The sequence below is a fragment of the Meleagris gallopavo genome, chromosome 3 (genome assembly GCF_905368555.1).
Source record: "Meleagris gallopavo chromosome 3, MGAL_WU_HG_1.1, whole genome shotgun sequence".
NCBI classification, from domain to species: domain Eukaryota; kingdom Metazoa; phylum Chordata; class Aves; order Galliformes; family Phasianidae; genus Meleagris; species Meleagris gallopavo.
Genome location: NC_139406.1, coordinates 14,557,780 through 14,580,009, shown reverse-complemented (window position 1 = coordinate 14,580,009; position 22,230 = coordinate 14,557,780). Strand labels below are relative to the sequence as shown.

The window sequence follows — 22,230 nt, the reverse complement described above, 5'->3', positions numbered from 1 at the left end:
TCCCAAGCTAGCTTTGCAAAATGCTTTTCTTTTTTCCTTTCAACTCTGACGTGTAATATTTAGATTAAAAAAAAACAACACCACTTTATTTCAGTGCAAGCTTCTGTTCAAGAAGCAGATAACATTATTTCACCTCCTCCCAGCCCACAACATGCAGATGACTAAAGTCTTCTTTTTCACCACTTTAGTGAATTGAGGTTGGAAAGCAAGGAAATAAAAGAGGATGGGAGGTGTGGCTCCAAAGGAGACACCTCATTTAAAAGGTTCTGGTCTCATGAGAGTCTCCCCCAAGTGACAGAGGAAAGCAAGTGACTGAAGGTTTTGCTGTCAGACACCCACCTACTTGAGTGTGCCTGCTACTATCCCTGTGTAAAAGCAAACCAAAAAACAACCCCTACCCAGCTGAAATCAGAAAGGGTGGTTTCTGTTTGCTGTTTTATTTTATTAGAAAAAAAAAGCTATGTATTTTTATGTTTCAAAAATGCCTACAGGAATGAAGAGCAATCTACTTTGCTTGCTAATTCTACTGAAAAGAACATCAGCAGCTCCCAATGCAACATGGCTGCCTTCTGTTACAAAACTTCTCATTATCTATCTAATGAACACCAGCCCCCTCAGCTTTAAAACATTTTACATAGCATACTTCCCTTTACCCAATATTGATTTTGGAGGATAAATCAGCAAGAATGGCTTTCTAAAAGACTGAATTTCTGTGATCCTGGATTTGACAGTAGCCATCTTCGGAGTATTTCCCCATGACTAGTATTATCTTGGAGTTAGCCTTTCTCTCAAGCTGAAAGATAGTACAATAATTTTATATACAGGTTCACGTTCAACAGTGTCACAGAAAGACAGCCACCCTAACCTTGTTTATTTCTATGGTTTCCCACTAGAAAGAACAAGCACCACTCGGCTCATCAGAATTCACGAGCACTTCCAGGGAGCACAAGTACAAGTTAAATTCTGGAAACAACTCCTACAATAAAAGCAGATTTTATCAATTTAATGCCACTTTCCAATATCAATTTAATGCCACACCCATGTTTGATGACACTGCTGAATGGAGTACCTTACATCTTCCCCCATTTGCTGCACACCTCTGCCTGGGCTGCCAAAACAGGGAGGATTTATTGCCCCCCCTGCTTTTCTACAAAATTAAGAGGATCCTGCTGAATTAATCCCAGATTAAAAAAAAAACCACCAAGCCTTGCAAATGAATGTACCTACTGCTCTTCATCCCTTCAAAGAACTTCAGAGCTATAGGTTTTGTTGATTCTCCATTTATTTTGAGAAATATAAAATCTGAAAACTAGTTTACAGTTCTGGCACAAAATAGATGAAGCAATAAGCACAATGTTTCTTTTTTTTTTTTTCTTTTTTCTTTTTTACAAATGGTACTGTGTATATTTTTACCATTTAAAAGTGCCTCAAATTTTTCACAGCAAATGAAGTTTACCTATATCTTTTGTCTTAGTAAAATATTAAATCTATTTAAATTGCACATGAACACCTTGGTAAAGTTATAATAAATCTGTTTAAAGCAGACAGACAGTCATTAGAAACTACACAGAATAGAGAAGACTATCAAAGTCCAAAGTGAATCTTAAAGACTGACCAGGAAAACAAGAGACAAGACATTGCCTGATATGGCACAAGTGATTAAATTACTGACAGCTTTACAAAACAGTAGTTGCATCTATTTGAAGTTCCTCGTGGATTTAATACACTGCTAAAATGCTTCGATGCAGAGGTTCTGTAACATTCAAAGTAGCAAAATATATATATATATATATGTATTTTTTACTCAAACATTATTCCACAAGATTACAAGGCATCTCCTTCACTTAATATTGGACCTTAAAATGAGTATGATCATAGATTTAGAATGGAGATAAGAAAAAGTTTACATTGAAGGCTGCTGCATTTGACAATATACTCCATTTTGACAATAAAACAGCTGAAAAGTTTATCAGTTAAAACGAACTGTACGAATGTGCAACAACGGAAGCTGGAACATTCAGAAAGAGTATTCTTGACTTGTTTCTTTTCAAAGTTTGCCTGCTTCACATTCCTAGAATTGCTGAGGGGATGCAACCTACAATTTTACAACCAATACAACTCCTTGCAATATGCAAAAATCAGGTGTGAACTGAAGCACCTTTACATCAGGGCCGTAACTTTCACCCAGTGTTCCTCTTCACAAACACGCTCAACTACGATCAGTCATTGTTTGGAGCATTCTTCAGTCAAGATTTCTGAAAAGTGACTGGTGATTTAAGATGCCCAACCCGAAATATTCTTAAGAGGCCCAGTTATCAGATTATGTGCACTCTAATCTTCTGGATTCTTTCTTAAATGCAAGCCTTTTAATATCCCAAGTTGAAGATCCTATAAAATTCAAGTATCTAAAGTCTTACTGGTTTCAAGACTTGACCTTCAAAACTTGTGTTGCTCTAAAGTCATTTGCAGAAGCAAATATCTTCCAAACTACTGCATAACCGATTCACCCACTTTGGTATCATTTTGCAGATGATCAAAGGAATGTTTGATTTTTGCACCAACGTAACAACTAACGTAGATAACTGGGTCCAAATAGCATTGTAACGTTGCTTTAAGAAACACAGCAATATTGACAATGTATGAGAAATGCTCCACTATGTGTAATTCACATTAAGCAGCACAGAAAACACATATGCAGACTAGATTTCTCTGCACTAAAGCCCAGCTGATTAAAAAATGCAGGAATATAATCTACTCTCAAAATTAATTGTATAATATAGGCATGCACAACTTCACATATCTAAACAAAATCAAGAGGCAGGACCTAAAACACAGGCTTTAGGAAATACTCTGCAACGCCTTGACGTTTGCAATCCAATGAAATTCTAACCACTTTGAATGAGAGTATCAGTGTGACTCCTCCAAATACATTTGTAAAACAGACATTAAAGCAAGTTTAGCCTACATGAACAAAAATTTTTGAAGTGATCAACTGAAATCAGAGGGAGAACAAACAAGTTACATTTTTAAGACTTTTCCCTGTTAACCACCTATTATTTCTCATATCTCTTCTTATTCTTAACTGAATGCCTCTTCTTAAATAGGTATACAGAACATCTTAAAAGCAATCAATTTTGCTTGCTTTGCTCTTAAATATTACTTTCAAGGAAGTGAAAACGCCAAGTTTTAATAGTTTTAGATTCAGAGTACTGACTGAAAATGGCAGATTTACAACACACTGGCGCTAATAAATACAAAATACACAGCTTTTGGGAAAAAAAGCTCACAAGGCACTTGCTATAGTGGTCCATTAAATAAACAGTGTATATAGTGCACCCTTAAAACATCACTGTTATGCATCAAGCTTTTCCAGTGTTAAACTTGCAATTTATTAGAAAAAAAAACCACACCATTGTGTTCTGTGTATTCTGAAGCAGTTATGGAGCAGCCTTGGTTCATATATAATGTAAATCAAGCAAGTGAGGAGAGGGACAGAGGAGAGAATTTTAAATAATTTCTTGTCATGTTAGAAGTTTTTCTGTGTAACAAACAAATTAAGCACAGAATACCATTCTGACTCTCCTCCCTGCCCCCATCCCAAAAGCTACATTCCTGCTACTCTAAGAGCCCAGTATCTGAGTCTATCTATCATCACCTACTGGTGTGGCTCATCACTTGTGGCTTTCAAAAATAACGTGCATGACAGTAGCATGAAGCTACTTCCCTTTCCAGAGCAAAAACTGGCAGATAGGAAGAGTGTATAACTTTGACAAATACTTTTTCCAATGATTTAAAATGTTGAAAGACATAATCACACTTGAAAATGGTTTGATTTTTTTTTTTTTTTTTTTCATTCACAGCATACTTCAAGGGCCAGTTACAACTCCTAGCATTTCTCTGTAGGAATGGGTTCTTCATCTCCCTTTAGAAAGTATGCATATATTAAGTCATACTTTTTAATTACTCCCAGACTGAGAAAGCTTAGATTAACCAAAAAAAATAAAAAATAAAAAAAATCTGTCATCTTGAGGTTTCCACAACTGTGTGCTGAACAGAATAAGGAAAGCTGTCTTCGACTGAAAGATCTGCAGATTGGCCATCAAAGGAAAAGTTAACGTTCCAAATTACAAGCAGTCCCAAAACATTAGCAAGATTATTGACTTGTTCAGGGGACTTGAATCTACTTCAGCCTGGTCTGTCATTTTTTTTCCACATAAGCACCAAAGTGAGAAAACTTAAGCATTTGTCCAGAATTACCACACATGGTCCATTCTCAAGTTCTACCCTACAGATGACTTACAAGTTCCCAAATTCTCTCCAGCTCAAATCACCAAAGGAAAAAAAAAAAGCTAATCCTTAATCACTCTTTTGCATAGCTTGGCATTTTCTGGAGTTAAACTTCTGTTTTCTTTCATTGCTTTTGAGAGGACTCATCTATCACATAACCAAGTACCTTCAGTCTACATCCTTCAACAGAGAAGCTGAGTCCCACTTGAGCAGCAAGCTGTCCAAGACTGTTTGACATTCTTCTTTCAATTCAATTCAAGATTATTCAGTCTTATCTGTATTTTCAGATTTTTCTCTTTGCATCATGCAGCGTCGAACTATGCTGTCAAAGCTTCCTAAGTAAAAGAGGCCAATGATGCGAAAAATGCCCATGCAAACAACCTGGAAACAGAGAAACATCTTTCAATTCACTTATGATCCTGGATTGTAGCTTATTATTTACTCATGAAATAAAAGAAAAAAAGTTCCAGACAGGTAATATAATCAAGAAAAAAAAAAATGAAAACATTCTTAACCATGTTCCAGTTCAGGACTGAGCAGTGTGTAGTTATCTCTGCTTTCTTGCCATATTGCTGCTTCAGCTCAAGAACATTGCTTCAGTTTCCTAAATCCAAGCTTCCATGGTATTGACAGCTACTTGATGAAAAAATAATCAATGCTTGCATAACATTCTACATATTTTAAACTACAAGGAATTTTAACTATGAGGCCTTTGCAAACCTTACCTGCTGAAGACCTTCAGTGATAGAAGTGACTGGTGACATTCCACTTGTCAATATTGATAGCATGTAACCATCTGATCCAACAAAGCTGTTAAAGTTCCCTTGCTGAATGGAAGGAAAACAGTAATTAAGGAAAATGTAATTTACCCAGTTGTGGCAAAACGTGACATGCCTTAATTTTACAGCTATTTATAATAATCATAGTTAATTTCATGTCACTATGAATTAATACATCAATGTAAAAAATATGACCACAATTAAGAGCCTGTATTTTAAGAAATATTTTGTACTATACAGCAACATTCTGAAAGATACTCCCTAAAAACAGAGGCGTGATAGATTTCTAAGAACTTCTTTGAAAGCTAGGAAGGCTCAATGTTTCTTCTTGAAGTATGCCCTCTGATAGAGAAAATGCACAATGTTCTCCCTGTAAACATGTTTCAGACAGAATTACACCCTATTTCTCCCAGATCACCAATCACTGCTGTACTCAAAGAATAAAATGCTGCTAAACCTTTTTTTCAAATCAGGTTCCTACTGTGTGAGACTTATTGGAGGAGGTGCCCTTCAAACACTGTGCAACAGGTCCTCCTTCACTTATATTAATGACTTTGATTGGTTCTCCTCAAAATCGCAAAATATTGCACTGCCTACTAAGTGATTCAACTAACAGAAGAGGGGGAAGCTCCCCAGGAGAAAAAGATATGGATTTTTTTTTTTTTTTGGACTACTCATCAGAAAAGACTGCAACTGTGCAACTCTGATTCCCAGGCTTCTCCCATTTTATTTATTTTTTTCTCCTAGCAGGTTATGCTGGAAAACAGACTTTCTGAAACACTACAGAAGTGAAAAGGGGTGGCGGTGTTCCTGAATCACAATTATCTATTTAGAGCAGTAGAGGAGATGATATTTGAGTGAAATATTACCCAACATGCATCTGAGAGAACTGAGTTCCTACAGTCCAAGAACTACCTTTTAGTTTCAATTTTAGTCTCTCAGCTGAGGGCTTGACTGCATAAAGACCACATCTCAACTAATAGACCACCACTGGAAGGCACGGTGTAAAAAGATCAGATGCTTATGATTAGAAACCAGATTGGATGTCCTTAACTACCAATGCAGAATAAGAATACCACGTGAGGACATACTAGATTTTGAAACTCACCACCCCAAATCCAGGCGTGATTTTGCACTTATCTGCTGCATTTGTGAAACTATTGTAAACATTTCTCAAAACCATGTTAACAGTATTTAGAATTGTAAAATAATAACAGACAGGATTCAATTACTGTACTGTAAGGATATTAAGTTTCATTTTTATTTCCACCTCAGAATGTCCTTGGTGTTTGCTTCTTCTTATTTTATGAAGAAGCAATCTTCAGCACAAATCTTTACAACAATTCCTCAAAAATGCAATACTCCTTTAACTAAGAACATCTCATTGTATTTTAATCACTCATAAATCAGATACTTTAGACATTTATAGCCAAAAAGGCTAGACATCTTCCATTTATTTTAAGATCATCTTGATCTAAGCTCATATTCAAGAAAAAAATTAGACAGTCAAAGAAGCTTTTGAGGTTAGACAAATGGTATTTGATACATAAAAAGTCAATATAGTTCAGTGCTTTGAAATAAAGCCATAACCTGCTTTTGAGACATTGTGTCATACCGAGGCATCCTTTTATTCTAAGGGACAACTATGGATACATTTCAGTTCAAAAAGATTGCACAAAATCATTTGTGGGCACAGCGGCAAAAGAGAAATAGAGAAAAACTTCCTGCTCAAACTAACCAGAGACCACCACTTCTTTAAATTGATTTTATTTTTAGCTCAATCATTCTCTTAAACAAGCATTACAAGCCATCTTGGTCTCTCCTACGAAGGTCATCCTTTAAGAAATGATTTACTTACTATGGCATCTTTGACTATAACTCTGGCAACTTGTTCCGCTTGGCAAACAGATGAGGTTTCAGAAATGAGCTTTGTCTCTAAGGGCTTTAATAGAAAAACGTCATTAGAAGTTTGACTAAGAACACACAGCAGAGAAAACACAAAGGACAAATTTTGCTTTGGGGGTCTTTCAGTGCAGATGGTGTTGCTGCTAATAAGTGGTACCATTCTGTCACTTAAAACATCCACTGAAAAGAAAAAGTACCTTCACAAGCAGCACAGTTTTACAAAGAGAATTGCCAGCTTTTAGGCAGTATTTTTCCCCTTGGAGTTTATTACCAACAAAATAGGAGGTGGTGTTCTTTCCAAGTATTTGATTTTCAGAAGCCAGAAAAATGCTTAAGCTGTGTCTCCTCAATGCCTCTATTTTTTCTTTTAATGAAGTAAAAAATAGAATGCCTTATGAATTTGTTTTGTAGGATTTTACTTAATTTTTTTTTTGTTTGTTTCTCAAACCCCACACAGGGTACCCACCAAAATCCACCACTGTATTTCACTTCATTGTGTTTTAGAGCATTTATGTCATTTTACCTTACTAGAAGAAAGCAGCCACGGCAATTTTATCAGTCACAATTTCTTTTACAAAAATAAGTCTGATCTGTTGTAAGAGCAAGCAGTAAAAAGGTTTGAGAAGTACTCAGAAGGTTGGTTGTCATTTATTTGCTTCTATAATGCTGGAGCTAAATGCATGGCAAGCTGTTTAAATGATAAATATATGAAGATAAATGGTTCTGTTGATAAAGAACAAACTGCACTAAATTAGGAAAAGAAGAGTGGTTACAAGTAGATTTGTTACAGAGAAGAATTGAATTAGATTTAATGAAGTTGAATGGACGCATTCAAACCTAGTCAAATACTTACTATGCATAAAGCATTCTAAGATTAACATTTGAAACACACACACACACACACACACACACACACACACACTTCTAGGGAAGAACTTAATTACAGGCTTCTCTCTCAATCTGAAATATCTATGAAATTGTGAATCCTGATGTGCTGACCAGGCTCACTAGTTTATTTTTTAAACTTGTGTATTAAGAAAAAAAATAAGAGTCAGTGTCTTTGTCAGAGAAAAATCACACAGAAACACCTTGCACATGCTTTCTTATGGTGGTATGGTGTGTGTCACTAGATCTTCATTTCATAACCCATGCATAATTTAATCCACTGGCCAGCGTCAACAAAATCCATTGAGAGATACAGATGTCAAAAATAAACTACAGTACTTTAAGTTTTGGAAAAATCAGCAGCTATTCGGGGGCGTCTCACTAAAGTTGATGACACGCTGAGAAAAAGGCAAGCAGAGCTCAAGCATCAAATACTTCATCTGATTAGCCAGTGAAAGCACTGTTACAATTTGTCAAGCAGTTATCTCAGAAAAAGAGCTTAGTGATTAAACACAAGGAAGAAGCATCCTTGTAACTGACTTTTTTTTTTTTGCTTAAACTAACTATGAGCAGTGATTACAGAATAAAACAGCTTAGCCTTAATGAGATGCAAACCACAGAAACAGATGTTCTAAACTCAGCAGTACTAAATAAATGCAACCATAATGAATGACATTCTGAACTGTTAAATGACAGAATATTGCAGTGATGTAAGGTACACTATCAAGGTAGTCACACAACAAAAAGACTTCATGTGTGCTAAAACGATGCATGAACATGTTTAAAAGACAGTGCCTTTTTGATAAAAAAGGCCACACACACACACACACACACACACACCCCACTGATTCCCCTTACACAGAAATCTGAGATTAACAGAACATTTTGCTGGAGAATATATTTCCCTGCAGTAGGCTATTATGAAGAAAAGACAAAGAATGTGCAAGCTACACAAGTATCTGCAGATGTGTAATTCTTTATGTGGATGTGAGGGAGTATGTTTAATACAGAAGATCTATTATCAAGAAGGTACAAAGAATTGTGTTACACAGTCCCTGCTGATTCCTATAGAAAAAGTGAAAGACAAAAAATTTAAACTCAATTTCCTATTACACATTATATTAGATGGAGCATCTTAAACATGGCTAATCTACAGATACCAGTATGTGTTCTCTGGTTAGCAGATACATCAGTGTAAACTGGGGGCCTAAATGTAGTACTGCCAGCACCCTTTTTATATATTACATTTTATGTGTAGGAATTTGCCAAGTGATGAGAAGCAAGTAAATTTCTGAAGGTCAAAACCTGCTTTAAGCTAAGCTAAATGAAAAAGACAACCACTGATACACCTCCCTGAAAAAGCAATAGTGCCAAACAGGATGAGAGAGCTTCTTTTTTACATTAACAGTGGTTGTTCTTGCATATAAAATTGTGCCATAGCACGTATTCACACAGAATAGTTGGTTTGCACATCTCAGTGAAGAACTGAAGTTTTCCTTTTGCCTGTCAGGACCATCCTAACAGCATAATATCAAAAGGTGCAAAATAGGTACACTATTCTGGCTCATCAAGCTTTTACATCCAAACAAGTTACAGTGGCTTTAGTTTGCTATTTTGCAACATTCAGATTGCATGCAGAAAAGCTTATTAGTGTTTCAGCTATTAAAAGTTAAGCAGTTCTTCCATTTAAAGCCAGAGTAAACTACACTGGACAGCGAAGTTGATAAAATCCAAAGTGTTTAAGCATTTTAAACATTTTAATATGCACTGTTTCCAGAAGTACTACAGAAGTGAATGATACCTGAGATGCATTGTTTATTATAAAGTAAACCTTTAAAAACATTACAGTGTTGCTGAAGGATGATTTACCTTTGTTTTACTTTCTTCTGCAAAGCCTGGTGTGTCAGTATCTGGAGGATAGGCCACTGTTACATAGATATTATAAGGTTTGACCTGCAGTTCACAAAAAAAAAAAAAAGTGTTATCTTATTACTGACAGCCTTTACATTTCTCTCATAATTTTGTTAATTTCTCTTAAATTCATGCTTGCTTTATTTTTTTAGATTGCTTGTAGTGTTAAATCATCCACACACACACTCAACACCTGCAAGACTCGGAGCTTTGTCAAATAAGGAAGAAAACATGGATTTTAAAGAGATGATTGTGTTGCTTTGTTTGGTAAAAAACCTTTAAAAATTCAACAAAAATATATCACCAGTTTGAAGACAGACTTGGCAGTCCCACTGCTCTGCAGGCCAGAACTCTCTAAACCTGATCGACACGATCCATTACACTGAACAGAACAGGATAACAGCAGTGATCGTGCAAGGGTCTAGAACCAAACAGGTATTAAGGAAAATCACTTCCCAATCAATTTTACCTGTCTTACTGCAGTGACATACATCCAACTCTCATCGTATCAAATAATGAAAACAGGGTTGTTTTTTCTTTTTGTCTCAACTTAAATGTAGACTGAGAACATTGCAATATATAAAACTCACATGTACCAATGTCTAGAAGAGTGAACCACTTTGAACAGAGGATTTGGTTATTGCATTCAAGCTTGTAAGTTTTACTGTCTCATATGTTTCACATACCATTCATTTAGCAGTGCCTCGCCATCAGCTTGGGAATCATGGGCCTACACACCAACCCCTCACATAACCATGGGATCTTCAAAACCGTTCTGCTTAAAATTCAAGTTCCTTTCATTAAACTCGAAGATATTTAGACATAAGATAAACAGAACATATAAGTTTGTATGTGGCCATCTTCAGTTCTAGAAACAAACTGAGTTTCTTCTCTCTTGTGCAACTGAAAGCTTAGTTTCCACAGCCCTGCACAGAGCCATATGGTTGTACTGCTCCCAAACAAGCACCAACACAACAGGTATCAGCAGAGCCGCACAAGACTACTGAAATAAAAATGTGCTTAGCAGCTAGTGAAATTATATGTTCTTGTTTACAAGCAAGAATACTTCAGTCATTTCACACACCTCCATTTGCAGGGCTTCGGCCAATCCTCGAAGAGCAAACTTGGTTGGAGAATAGGCTGTATAACCAAAAAGGCCTAACTGCCCAGCCTGAGATGATACAAACACAATCCTTCCCATCCGCCGTTCTTTCATGGTAGAGATAACTGCACGACTCGGGTAAACACTACCTAGATAATTGACTGCCATTAATCTCTGTAAAAAAATGATATTAAAATGGTATTTGAGTCATGGATTCAGAGTTCTTCAGATGCTTAGTATTATTTCGCCAAAATCCCTACTAATGGTTGCTTTAACATCAAATTCCACTAGATTTCTATTTCTATCAACTAGCAAAGTAAACAATTGTTTTCTACTGTATTAGTTTCGTAAACCATTCTATAGCTAAGAATCTCTCTGTAAGACAAAAAGAAATGCACTGTATATACAACTGTTAATGGCATTGAGGATAGTGATAATGCGAGCTATTATGGCCTTCCCAAAGAAAAAATGGCAAATTACAAAAAAATCTGACTCGAACAGTGTCTAGAAAGCAATGCATTTATACATAATGTACAAAAACATACTGAAATGAAAGTTTAAAGGGCTTTCTGAAAAAAGAAGGAAAAAATCTATGTATATATGCACAAGCTCTCATCGTTGACAGGTAAGATGAATTTTTCTGTTTCATTCTCTTGAAGACCTAAAACACAACTGGTGGCCTATACAAGCAATAAAAGAGATTATTTACACTTACTGTTACACCTACTATAACAATATGCCTGTTTAGTATCAAGCCTAATTAGCATTTTCACGTGCCTCAGTGATGAGGTGGGAATCAAAGTAACCAAAAAGTAGAGAGGATTTTTTTTTTTTTAAATATACATTTTGGTTTGGGTTTATTGTTGTTTTTTTCTTTCCATCAAGCTGCATCAAGCTACTAACAATCTGTGCACCTCAGAGTTGAATGCTGACAAGATGGATTCCTCTTAAACAGATACAAAGTTTGGGAAAAAGACCCACACATCTTCATCAGGAAAAAAGAGACCATATGAAATTCAGTGTCTTTCACAGCGTGTTAAATAAAAGCACACATCAGCCTTCCTTGCCATCTTGAGGTCCTTCCCTATCTCAGGTGGAAAATTCACTGTTCTGAATCATCCATGGACCAATAATCAGGTAAAAAAATAAGTTGCAGTCCTTGCAAATCTAGAAATGCATACAAAAACCACCACTAATGAAATACATTGCTACTCATACAGTCTGGAAAGACACAGTAAAATAATCTATTCCTTAGAACAGGGGAATGACAAATTACTTGCAATGAAATAAAGCATGATCACTCACTTCAAAAGAATTCACTTCAATATCTTCAAATTTTCCTGTAACTGATGTTCCTGCACAGTTTACAAGCAGGTCAACTGGCCCCAACTTCTCCTGAGCCTGCAAGAGGACAGAAGTTAAGCTCTCAAGCAGGAAAACGCATTCATATAGTACAGTGTCATTATAAAATATGTTGCCACTTGGAACACATCACACAGAGATGACATTAATATATACACATACATACATACATACACACACACAGGTGAAACAGCTGCCTCTCACCTGTTTTAGAACATTCTCCACCTGTTCATAGTCTTTGGATACATCAACAGAAATACACAGCACAACCTAAAACGAAAATGAAAGAACATTTTATAATCTAAGTCCAAGAATGGTTGGCCCCAAGCCTTACAAAAGAAACTGCACACTGCTTAATTAGGTCATATCAGGGACAAAATTAGAAAAAACAAGGCTAAGAAGAACTGATTAGTGGCACAGTGCTACACATGCCTAAAAAGTGATTTAACGTTTACTCCTAGTCTGGGAACAAGAGATTATGGATTTTAGTTTGAACGATACAAGAAAATGAATATAGAAAGTGGTCCAGGGGAGGATAAGTAAATAAATACCAAAAAAAAAAAAAAAAAAAAAAAGAGACAGCAACATCTTAAGTTTTGTCGCAGCTGGAAGTTAGGTATTGATTTTCTTTAAAAGTGATTACATTTAGCAACATGATCTCAGAACCTAAGTTTTGAAGCACCTTCCAGTCAACTTCCAGCCAAAGGAAGGACTGACTTTGGGGTATCACCAACTGTAAGATCACTGCCAACTCCAGCTTGGCCAGGGATTTACAAAGAGACTATCCTCTCTGCTAAACAATCAGCAAAGTTCAGGGGCAACTCAGCCTCTTGAAATGAGAAGCAATCACATACCATAATAAAAGTAGAGACTCCTATATTCTCATCCTGATTTCTATGCCTTACTTTACTTTGTTCAATTCATCTAAATTCATTTCAGGTGAAATAAAGTCATCACCAGTTTCTAACGAGTGCCATCAGGGTCACTTGTCATAAAGCATGCCAACAAAAATGAAGAAAAGCTTACCAAAGTGTAACTAACTGCTTTGGCAGCTAGTCATTTGTCAGTTTTGCCTCTGGTCAGACTGCAACACTTCCCAGCTACATAAACAGAATCTGCTTGCCGTTCCTGTGCAGCAGGTTGGCTATTCCTGCCTTCCAGCACTGCGCATAGCTGGACGTCGGAGTAAACTTGTGGTGCAAGTTATTGGTTGGCCAGCAAGCATCTCTCCTCAGGGCATTTTTAGATTTTAGAAATATTTATCTTTACCATAAGTTTGAGAACAAAAATAACAGCTCATTTACTATCTGCATGCCTTCACAAGATCAGCAAGGTTAAAGAAAAAAATTAAAAAAAAATCACAGTTCCATATGAAAATTGGACATTGGGCCACAGATCAGTTAATCATACTGTGAACACTATACTCAGGAACTACCAAAGCTTTTATTGGCTACCAGCACATTATACAATTCATCTTTTTGCTTCTATTATTGTATTTCCTTTCTGCTACATTAAGTTGATTACCTCCAGTCCAGAGCGTGCACTGTGAATGTGGTCCTAATAAACAGATTATGCTGCCAGGAAGTCTAATATCCTCATTCCAGTTCCTCGTCTTTTGTTCTAGTAGAGCACTGCCTGATCATTCCTGAAGCATTTATTTCTCAATAAAAGTTTAATTCCACTCCCAGCAAAATCACTAGGAATATTCCATACTAGGAAAGGGATTTTTAAAACTTTCAAAAAAAATTATGGGCAAGTATTTCATTCCACTGCACACCTTTATTTGTAAAGGCTGCACTGTCAGCATTCTAAATAAATCACATATAAATGTCTTTCAGAGAAAACATGCCAAATCAAACACCTAAAGGTATGTAGACACCACAATCCTGGTTCTCAATGCAACTTAGTTTTACATATACATACGTGAGCAGAATGCATACAGCATATAATCAGGTAAAAACTGGTATTTCCTCTGGATTTTTGCTCCCTCGCTTGACATCTTGCAAATGTAACAGCCTCTGTGGTCTGCCAATCTATCCCAGACAACTCCATGCTTTCAGCAATCTTCTTGTACAGCCTCTGTCTGTTCAGCTGCCCTCATTTGTCAGCTTCTTATCAGCTGCTCCAGACACCCTGCTTTTTCTATTCGTGTTCTTTGAATTTAGAACAGACAGTCTTCCCTGTGACAATGACTACAACTCAACAATAGGTACATGAGGGCACTCCCACTACAGCCAGATGAAGTATGGACAAGTCTAAATTTGCTAGTGCTAAAACAATCCTGTTTAGCCCACACTGAAGCTTGTTCAGTCTTGAACTTAGTGAAATTTTAACTGAAACTCTTGAGGGTGTACCTAGTACTCTTCTTAAGAAAATAAAAACGTAAGCCCACATCTGTCTAGCTTGGACAGATTTTTAACAAGAGCATTTTGACAGTGTTTGACAAAATTCATCATCAACCCTGGGAAAAGACTAGATCATAGAACCATAGAATGGCTGGGTTGAAAAAGACTACAATGATCATCTAGTTTCAGCCCTCTGCTATGTGCATTGTTGCCAACCAAGCAGCTAAAGGAAAACTGTTACCGGGATTTATTTGTTTTAAAAGGAGACAAAATGTTGCTCCTCCTCACCTCACATGACTTAATATTACAAGATAAATTTGATCTGAGTAAGGCAACATGCACAGAAAGATCAGCTTGAGCCATTTGACAGGAACGAGAGAAGACAGAATCTTACTGAGTTTGCTTGATACCTTCATTTATCTAGTACTAGTACTAGCATTATTGCTTCCCAATATTCATCTTCCTCCATTGCTTCTTTTCAAGAGAATATCCAACTTCCTAATTTACCAGACTACAGAAATGATTTACTGCATCCAATAGACTCCAAATTCCTTATCACAAACAAATTGCTTGCATTTGTAACAATGAAAGTAAGAACCAATTTCTGGAACACAAGAAAGAGGAAATCAAAGATGCAGTGGTCTCAACGCTGTTTCCCCTTTCCTTTGGATTATGAGTATCAAGAAAAAAAAAAAAAAAGTATTTCATCTTGAAGTTGTGTTTTTTGAACACAGAAAGCTGCCCTATTTTAACAGCTGGTAGCCCAGCAAGCATTAATGCACTAAAACAGTGCATTAAGCGTGAGTACACTGTTTATTCACCAAAGTACCTTCAGTGTTTAGAAACCTCAGTGCTTTGCCAGGAGAAAGCAATACACAGCACAACATAGGGAACAAAATCTGAAAATAAGAACCTAAATTCATTCCCCATTACGATTGCTGCATTTATGATCTCTCAAGGAGAGACTTGAAAAAAGTAGGTTATTCTCTTCAATCTTGAACAATACAAACATTTATCAAGTGACAGCAAATTGCAGCTATCAAAAAAATTCTATTACACCTACAGCTGAAGATACCAATCTTTTTCTCTGAGAAAAAAAAAAGTTAGTGTATTAACCAGGCAACATCAAATGTAGCAGAGTTTGGAACACCACACGTAGACAGATTGGAATTTTTTGAATTCAAGTGAGGCCTCACCTATTTTTAATCAAACAGCTTGGTTTTAAAAACCAGACTACTAAAGCTGTGTTGAAGTGACTATCTTGAAACACAACAGTTACAGGTAGCAGTGATCTTACCTGCTTGTCATTAACAGAGTACTTTTCTATTTCCTTCTTTGTCTGTAACAGCTTGTTCTGAAATGGATAATAAGAACAGCTAAAGCACCTCAGTTATGAGAACATATTAGTCTTCAGTATTTTAAGAAGCCCTAGAAACATTCTCTAAAAAAAAAAAAAAAAAAAAAAACATTATCATCAGCTAATGATAACACTTTCCTGTGTTCATCTTAGAGATTTATGAATATACAATCAAAACATCAACTCCATGTGATAGCAATGGAAGAGTTTTAATGCAAGCTTATCACAAATCCTATGTTAGGATACACTTCTTAAAAAGGCAGCCATCTCTACTCTGAAAATACATAACATTTAAATTATTAGGACCACCTTAAAGCATACAGTGAAAAAAAAAAAAGAGTAATTATCAATTCCCAAATTACTCCTCAACCATACCAATTTCATTAATATAGTGTAGCCAGCAAAAATACAAATATGCTTACCTCATCTCTTGCAATCAGTGTTATGAAAGCACCTTGCTTATAACATTCAATAGCAATACATTTTCCAATTCCACTGGAGCCTCCAGTTACCTAGAAGTTATTTGAAAGCCAGTTAGTCCATTATTCTCATCCCTACCCCTATACCATAAAAAAATCAAATCAAAACTCTAAAAGTGTACCGAGATTCAAATATTATCCAGTGAAGTATGAATACACAAGATATACAGAAGTCAGTGTACTTACTGAGTATGAATGAAAAAACAAAATCTCACTACCCTGTCAGGCAACTCTTTCTGTCCCAAATATCAGCTTTACCTTGGTGGTATTTTTTCATGTTTCTCTAAGTTTCTCACTTAGACCCACTCTCACTTGCCTTCGATTAACTTATTTCTAAAGTACACTAATAGTTATAAGTTTGAAATCACTATTAAGAATGCAATTACATAGTGCCCCTCCAAAGATTCATAAAGCGAGCAATCGTAGCTAGTCTGCCAAAAACATCATGTAAACAAATACAATTTAAAGTTATCTTCTTTTTTATTAAATAAACATCCTTAATTTGACAGCTGACCCGCTGTAGAGCACGTCTCACAGTTCACATCTGGATACTGAACTGCCTGTGCCATCCCTCAATGCCTTTCTGTGGGGATCCCAGTTCTAAGCCCTCGTAAGCCTTTCCTTCTTCCTCTAAAACATAATTCTCAGTGTTAAAGTCACCTTAACACCCCCTCACTGCCCTCCAGAAAAATCTATTTGTGAACTCCATTTAAAACAAAACATAGATGGTGACCCAACTGCTCTTCTTGACAAAAATAAATGTCAGTGTCTTCCTGATATTGACTTTCAGGTGATTTGTTCATTTAAACCCAGTGTCTGCACATGCCTTCGGTCCTTAAATACGCACAGTTGTATTTTCCTTGTACGGCAAAATTTGTTGAATCCTCTCCTAAGAGCATATCACTGAAAAAATACTGGAATGCTTTACTGATGAAGTGAGTTCTGAAATACAGGCTTAAATATTTTAAAAAGAGATTCATATTCCTCTGAAAGTTGTTATTTCTGTTCTTTATCAAGACTTCTTCAGAGAAAGTAAGGTATCACCTCTATTTCAATTATGAGAAATGGAACGCGCTGAGCCAATCAGTGGAAGAGCAAAGGCTCCCAGTCTCATCTGCACATGCCTCAGTTTGGTTTTCAGACTTACTACCTTCAAAATTCTTTCATATTCCTAGAGGCAGTAAAATCAAAAGAGTTAGAAGTATGCTCCCATGAGTCACCAAACTCTTCTTTCTTATGAGTGTCTCATCACAAAACCTTCAAACAAAACAGCTCAGTACACAATGGTGATCATTTAACTTCAGAAAACTTATTTTAACATAGTCCACGGTTTTTGTCTAGTTTGTCGCCTGTAATGGGTCAAGAATAATTTCAGCTTAAGCAGAACTTCATAGACTTCCTCTATGAGAGAAAGTCATTTCAAATCAGCTTCTAATTGACTCTTCACTACACTAACCTTTGTGGGTGACTTCAAGATGCTTGTTCTGTTCTGGAGATCATAGAATGGCCTGGGTTGAAAAGGACCACAATGATCATGTAGTTTCAACCCCCTGCTATGTGCAGGGTCACCAACCACCAGACCAGGCTGCCCAGAGCCACATCCAGCCTGGCCTTGAATGCCTCCAGGGGATGGGGCATCCACAGCCTCCTTGGGCAACCTGTTCCAGTGCTTCACCACCCTCTGAGTGAAGAGCTTCCTCCTGCATTCTGAATAAAGGATGACTGCTTTCTAAGCAAATTAAGTCTGTAAGAATGAGTGTTAATGTTTGGGGACTCCAGCAGAATCCCAGCATCATTTAATTCTTCACAATAGAAGAGTTGAATTTTTAGTTATTCCCAAAGCATCTTTCAAGAGTCCAATACGTCTCTAGAAGGATTAAGAGATTCAGTGTGATGTATTCAGGCAAACCTCAGTTCCATAGATGAGCTTTCACAGATTTTCAGCAGCAGCTGGTACGTCAACACAGGAACTAAGGAACGAATGTGGAAGATTGCTCCAATTCTCACTTTTGGCACAGCGCTGAGGCACAGATGACTGCTACCTGTTCAAATTGCTAAGTGTCATGAACTGGTCAACTACACCAGTGTTTGAGGAATTCTTTGAAGGTGAAGGTACTGGCATAAAGCCTTTGGCTTGTCAGACAACACTAACGTTCACTTCGGAAAGACAGGGTCTGAAGTTGAGCAAGAAAGGGAAATTTTTATTTGCATTCATACCCAAGAATGCTGGATAGGGCTCATGTCAGGTAGGTCAGTGACAAAAGGCAGAATCAGTTAGCTGGGAACTTCAGCGCTTAGGTGGAAGGCTGTTACTAATATGTTGGAGGTTGTTACTAACACGCACCATGAGGTGCAACGTAACAGTAAGGAAACAGAACAACTCAACGATCAATGAGTAAGTGCAATTCCAAATCACCACAACTATCATCAGAAGCAATCAAAATGAAGACCTGATGCTCTTTCCAGCAGGCCTTGTTAGCTTTCACTTAGCAGCAGCACAGGATGCAAGCTGGCTTCATGCTTCTAGATGGTGCTCTCACAGCAAGTATTTAGTTCCACTGGAACAGAACATCCCTGTAACCTGCTCCGATTGGCTGGTGTGCCAGACAGGACTCCAAATGATCTCTTGCTGAACCTCTTGATTCACGCAAGCCACAGGTCACAGTGCCCCCAATGCAAGAGCTACAAAGCTGAGACACAGAGATGGGTCAACTCCTGGAACACCCAGAACCTGCTGTCGTTATCTGATGGGCTCTGCACAGAAATGCTGAAACTACTCCTAGTCCTGAGATGACCCTTACACCTTTACCTAGGGCATGCTAAACTAAGCATGAAGCTCAACTAAGTCCAAGTTAAAGGCTCTGCTCAAACTGAAAGAAAGACCATCACAAGGAGCAAACATCCTTTCATTCCTGCCATAGTTAGCCCACAAAAGTAAATATACATATAAAAGCATTTTGTTTTACTAAATAAGCAAAACCTGATGCTCGAATCAACCTGATAGCTGCAAAGTCCTTTCTATTTAACAGTGCCCTCTGAGGTTACCAAAACACACAGCAGATATGGAACAGGAAAACACCCCCACAAGATGAAATCAGTAATTCGGAGTTCTGCGGAGTTCCATTCCTCTCTAGGTAGAAGAGATTCCTGTGGTCACGATTCCTCTCTAAAGCACACCTTATGTCACACAGCAAGCACTTCCATCGCACAAGTGACTCCAGGAGAGGACAAGAGGGAAAAAAAAAACAACAACAAAAAACAACCACACATTTTCTGCCTCAGATTTCTGTTCTCATACCTCGAACACCTAGCTGTATTACCCATTACAACTGTTAGGAGCACAGAGAAATAGCTTCTACAAATGATTGAATGTGGAAAAAATGCTGATTTAAGTTGAGAATTCAACAAGTAACTGCTAGGAAATAATATACACAATAGTCCAAACACATCCAATGACCTTCTTTAAGAAATACTACAGGTATCCTCTTGCATACGCAAAGGAGGAATTAGATATACAAATCACATTAACAGATTTTGACCTCTTCTCTGAAAACACTTCAAGAAAGTCTCTGAACAGTGCTACAGTCCTGAATATTTTCACAAAATCCAGTAGCAGAGAACACTCACTCCCATTATACGATGCAAGAATTCACCTTGCACATGTGATGTGTAAAGCCTCCATGAACAGTTGCTAATTTACAGAACTATCATCTAATATTTTTTCTTACACAATTCACCCAAGCATTTGAAATCCAAACATGCAAGTTTAACAGCATCAGGGTTATGAGCAGCACCTATATATCCAAAAATTAAAATTCTGAAACAACTGCTCCATATTTCAGTTGTTTGCATGAATGTTTTCAGAGCATAACTGAAGCCACAGTCAAAAAAGTTCTTCTGCCAGCAGCAATGCCACTAAAGCTCATCATCCACAGATTTGTAAGATTGTCAACGGTTCGCACAAAACCATGACAAAGGTTATGCCAATAAATACCTACAGCCTTTTCTTATATTGGTATATCAATACAGTTAACCCTCCATAGGGTGGTGAAGCACTGGAACAGGTTGCCCCAGGAGGTTGTGGATGCCCCATCCCTGGAGGCATTCAAGGCCAGGCTGGATGTGGCTCTGGGCAGCCTGGTCTGGTGGCTGGCGACCCTGCACATAGCAGGGGGGTTGAAATTGAGATCATTGAGATCCTTTTGAACCCAGGCCATTCTACAGTCCTATGAATAGTCATATTCAGCTTACAAGTGTCAAATTCTTGTGCCAGCTTACATGGCTAATATAATTAGCAGTAGCTGCTGTGAGGGAAGGTTTCTCCAACGAGATTATTCTTTGTTGTTTTCTGTGTGAGCCAAGTGAAGTGGTTCTTTGAAAACAGAAGAAAAAGCAGAGTAGCTTTGGAAAAAGAGTAATGACATAAAGAAAAGACAATACTTGGAATAATCAGATTAAAACAAAGAAGTGAACAATATTCTGGAATGGAACACACCGAACACTTTATTGTTTACTATTCTACTTTCATGTGAGCATTGCAGAAGACCCTTACCCTGTTTCACCTTGTTTTTTCGCAATACAGAAGGATTCCTGCTTAGCAAGAGTTACTGCTGTGGGAAGAGACTCAAAGAAAGAGCCTTCACTCACAGTCTAATATCTCATGATGCTGTTAAGCCAGTTACAGTACCCAGCAATACCCACTGCACCAAGTAACTCGGGAATACTGCCGCAACTTGGACAGCTCCAAGCAGGGACAGCTCTACCTGCAAGGAGCAGTCTTAAAACAAACAGGCAGACAAAAAAGCAAACAAAAAACAAGGCACTGCAGGAGCTCAAAAAAAAAAAAAAAAACAAAAAAAAACCCAAAAGCAGAGCAGCTGTCAATCCCCTCACACCTCAAAGGTCTAACTTCTGCATTACCCCCCAGTCCTGCTGTAAGGAGAGCAATCCGCAAGCAGACTGAACAAGCAAACAGCGCAGCTCCTCTACACGGAGCAAACCCGGGCTAACTACAGCTAAGTCCCGCCATCCGACGGAAGGACCACCGCTGTCCCGACTCGCTCTCACACACCCACGTTCCGCACCCGCAGGCCCCCGGCTGTCGCTCCCCAACCCGCAGCCGTCCAGCTTTCGGCGGTACGCTCCTGTGGAACTGTTTAAACGCTACATTTGCCCGGATAAACCCCCCCTCAAAGGCTCCCTCCTACCACGCTGATTACAGACGAGCAAAACGTTGCTCGTGGACACGGATACCCGCGCTGCGTGCCGTCTGACGGCTTTCCTTCGAGTCAGCCCGCCTGTTTCCTCGCCCCGGGTCTCCTTTCGGCCCGTGCCTTCCCCCTCCCGCGGAGGGCCGCGCTCCAGCACCCCGACAGACGCAGCCGGGCCTTTGCCGGGACACGGCGGCCGCGGCCTCCCCGCTCCCTCGTCCCGCCCAGCCGGACCGCTCCCCCGCGGTCGGTCGGCCAGCAGCGGCCGGCATCGGGGCGGGGAGGGAGAAGCGAGAGGCATCGCTCGACTCACCACGACGTGTGCGCCAGGCAGCTTGAGGGGCTTGGGGCTGATGAGCGGCGACACCATGTAGAGGAGAAGGACGACGGCCACGATGAAGGCGGCCGCCAGGAGCAGCATGGCTCGGGCCGGACTTCCCGCTGGGGAGGGGGGCGGCAGGCGGTGAGGCGGCCCCCGGGGCTGCGGGAGGCGCCGAGCGCGGCGCGGCCCGGCGCGGACAGCGGGAGTACAGCCGGTACCCGCCTGCGCCGCGGCGCCACGGGGCCAGGGAGGAGGAGGAGGGAGGAGGAGAACGCGGCCGCCACTC

The 22,230-nt window shown here is 38.6% G+C and overlaps 1 protein-coding gene across 1 annotated transcript; it reads right to left on the bottom strand.

Annotated features, from left to right (window-relative positions):
* Window positions 1-1,264: 1,264 nt before the first annotated feature.
* On the bottom strand, window positions 1,265-22,230 carry KDSR (3-ketodihydrosphingosine reductase). Its single transcript, XM_085220320.1, has 10 exons — window positions 21,936-22,230; window positions 16,356-16,445; window positions 15,874-15,930; window positions 12,436-12,501; window positions 12,175-12,270; window positions 10,852-11,043; window positions 9,726-9,809; window positions 6,925-7,008; window positions 5,013-5,114; window positions 1,265-4,668 (listed from the first exon to the last, which is right to left on the bottom strand). The coding sequence occupies exons 1-10, from the start codon at window positions 22,041-22,043 to the stop codon at window positions 4,549-4,551; spliced, it is 999 nt and encodes a 332-aa protein (XP_085076446.1). The 5' UTR covers window positions 22,044-22,230; the 3' UTR covers window positions 1,265-4,548.

Coding starts and splice junctions, on each gene's coding strand:
- KDSR (XM_085220320.1), bottom strand. CDS start 22,043: ATGCTGCTCCTGGCGGCCGCCTTCATCGTGGCCGTCGTCCTTCTCCTC. Junction 16,446..21,935: donor TGCCTGGCGCACACGTCGTG/GTGAGTCGAGCG, acceptor AATAACTTCTAG/GTAACTGGAGGCTCCAGTGG. Junction 15,931..16,355: donor CACTGATTGCAAGAGATGAG/GTAAGCATATTT, acceptor TATCCATTTCAG/AACAAGCTGTTACAGACAAA.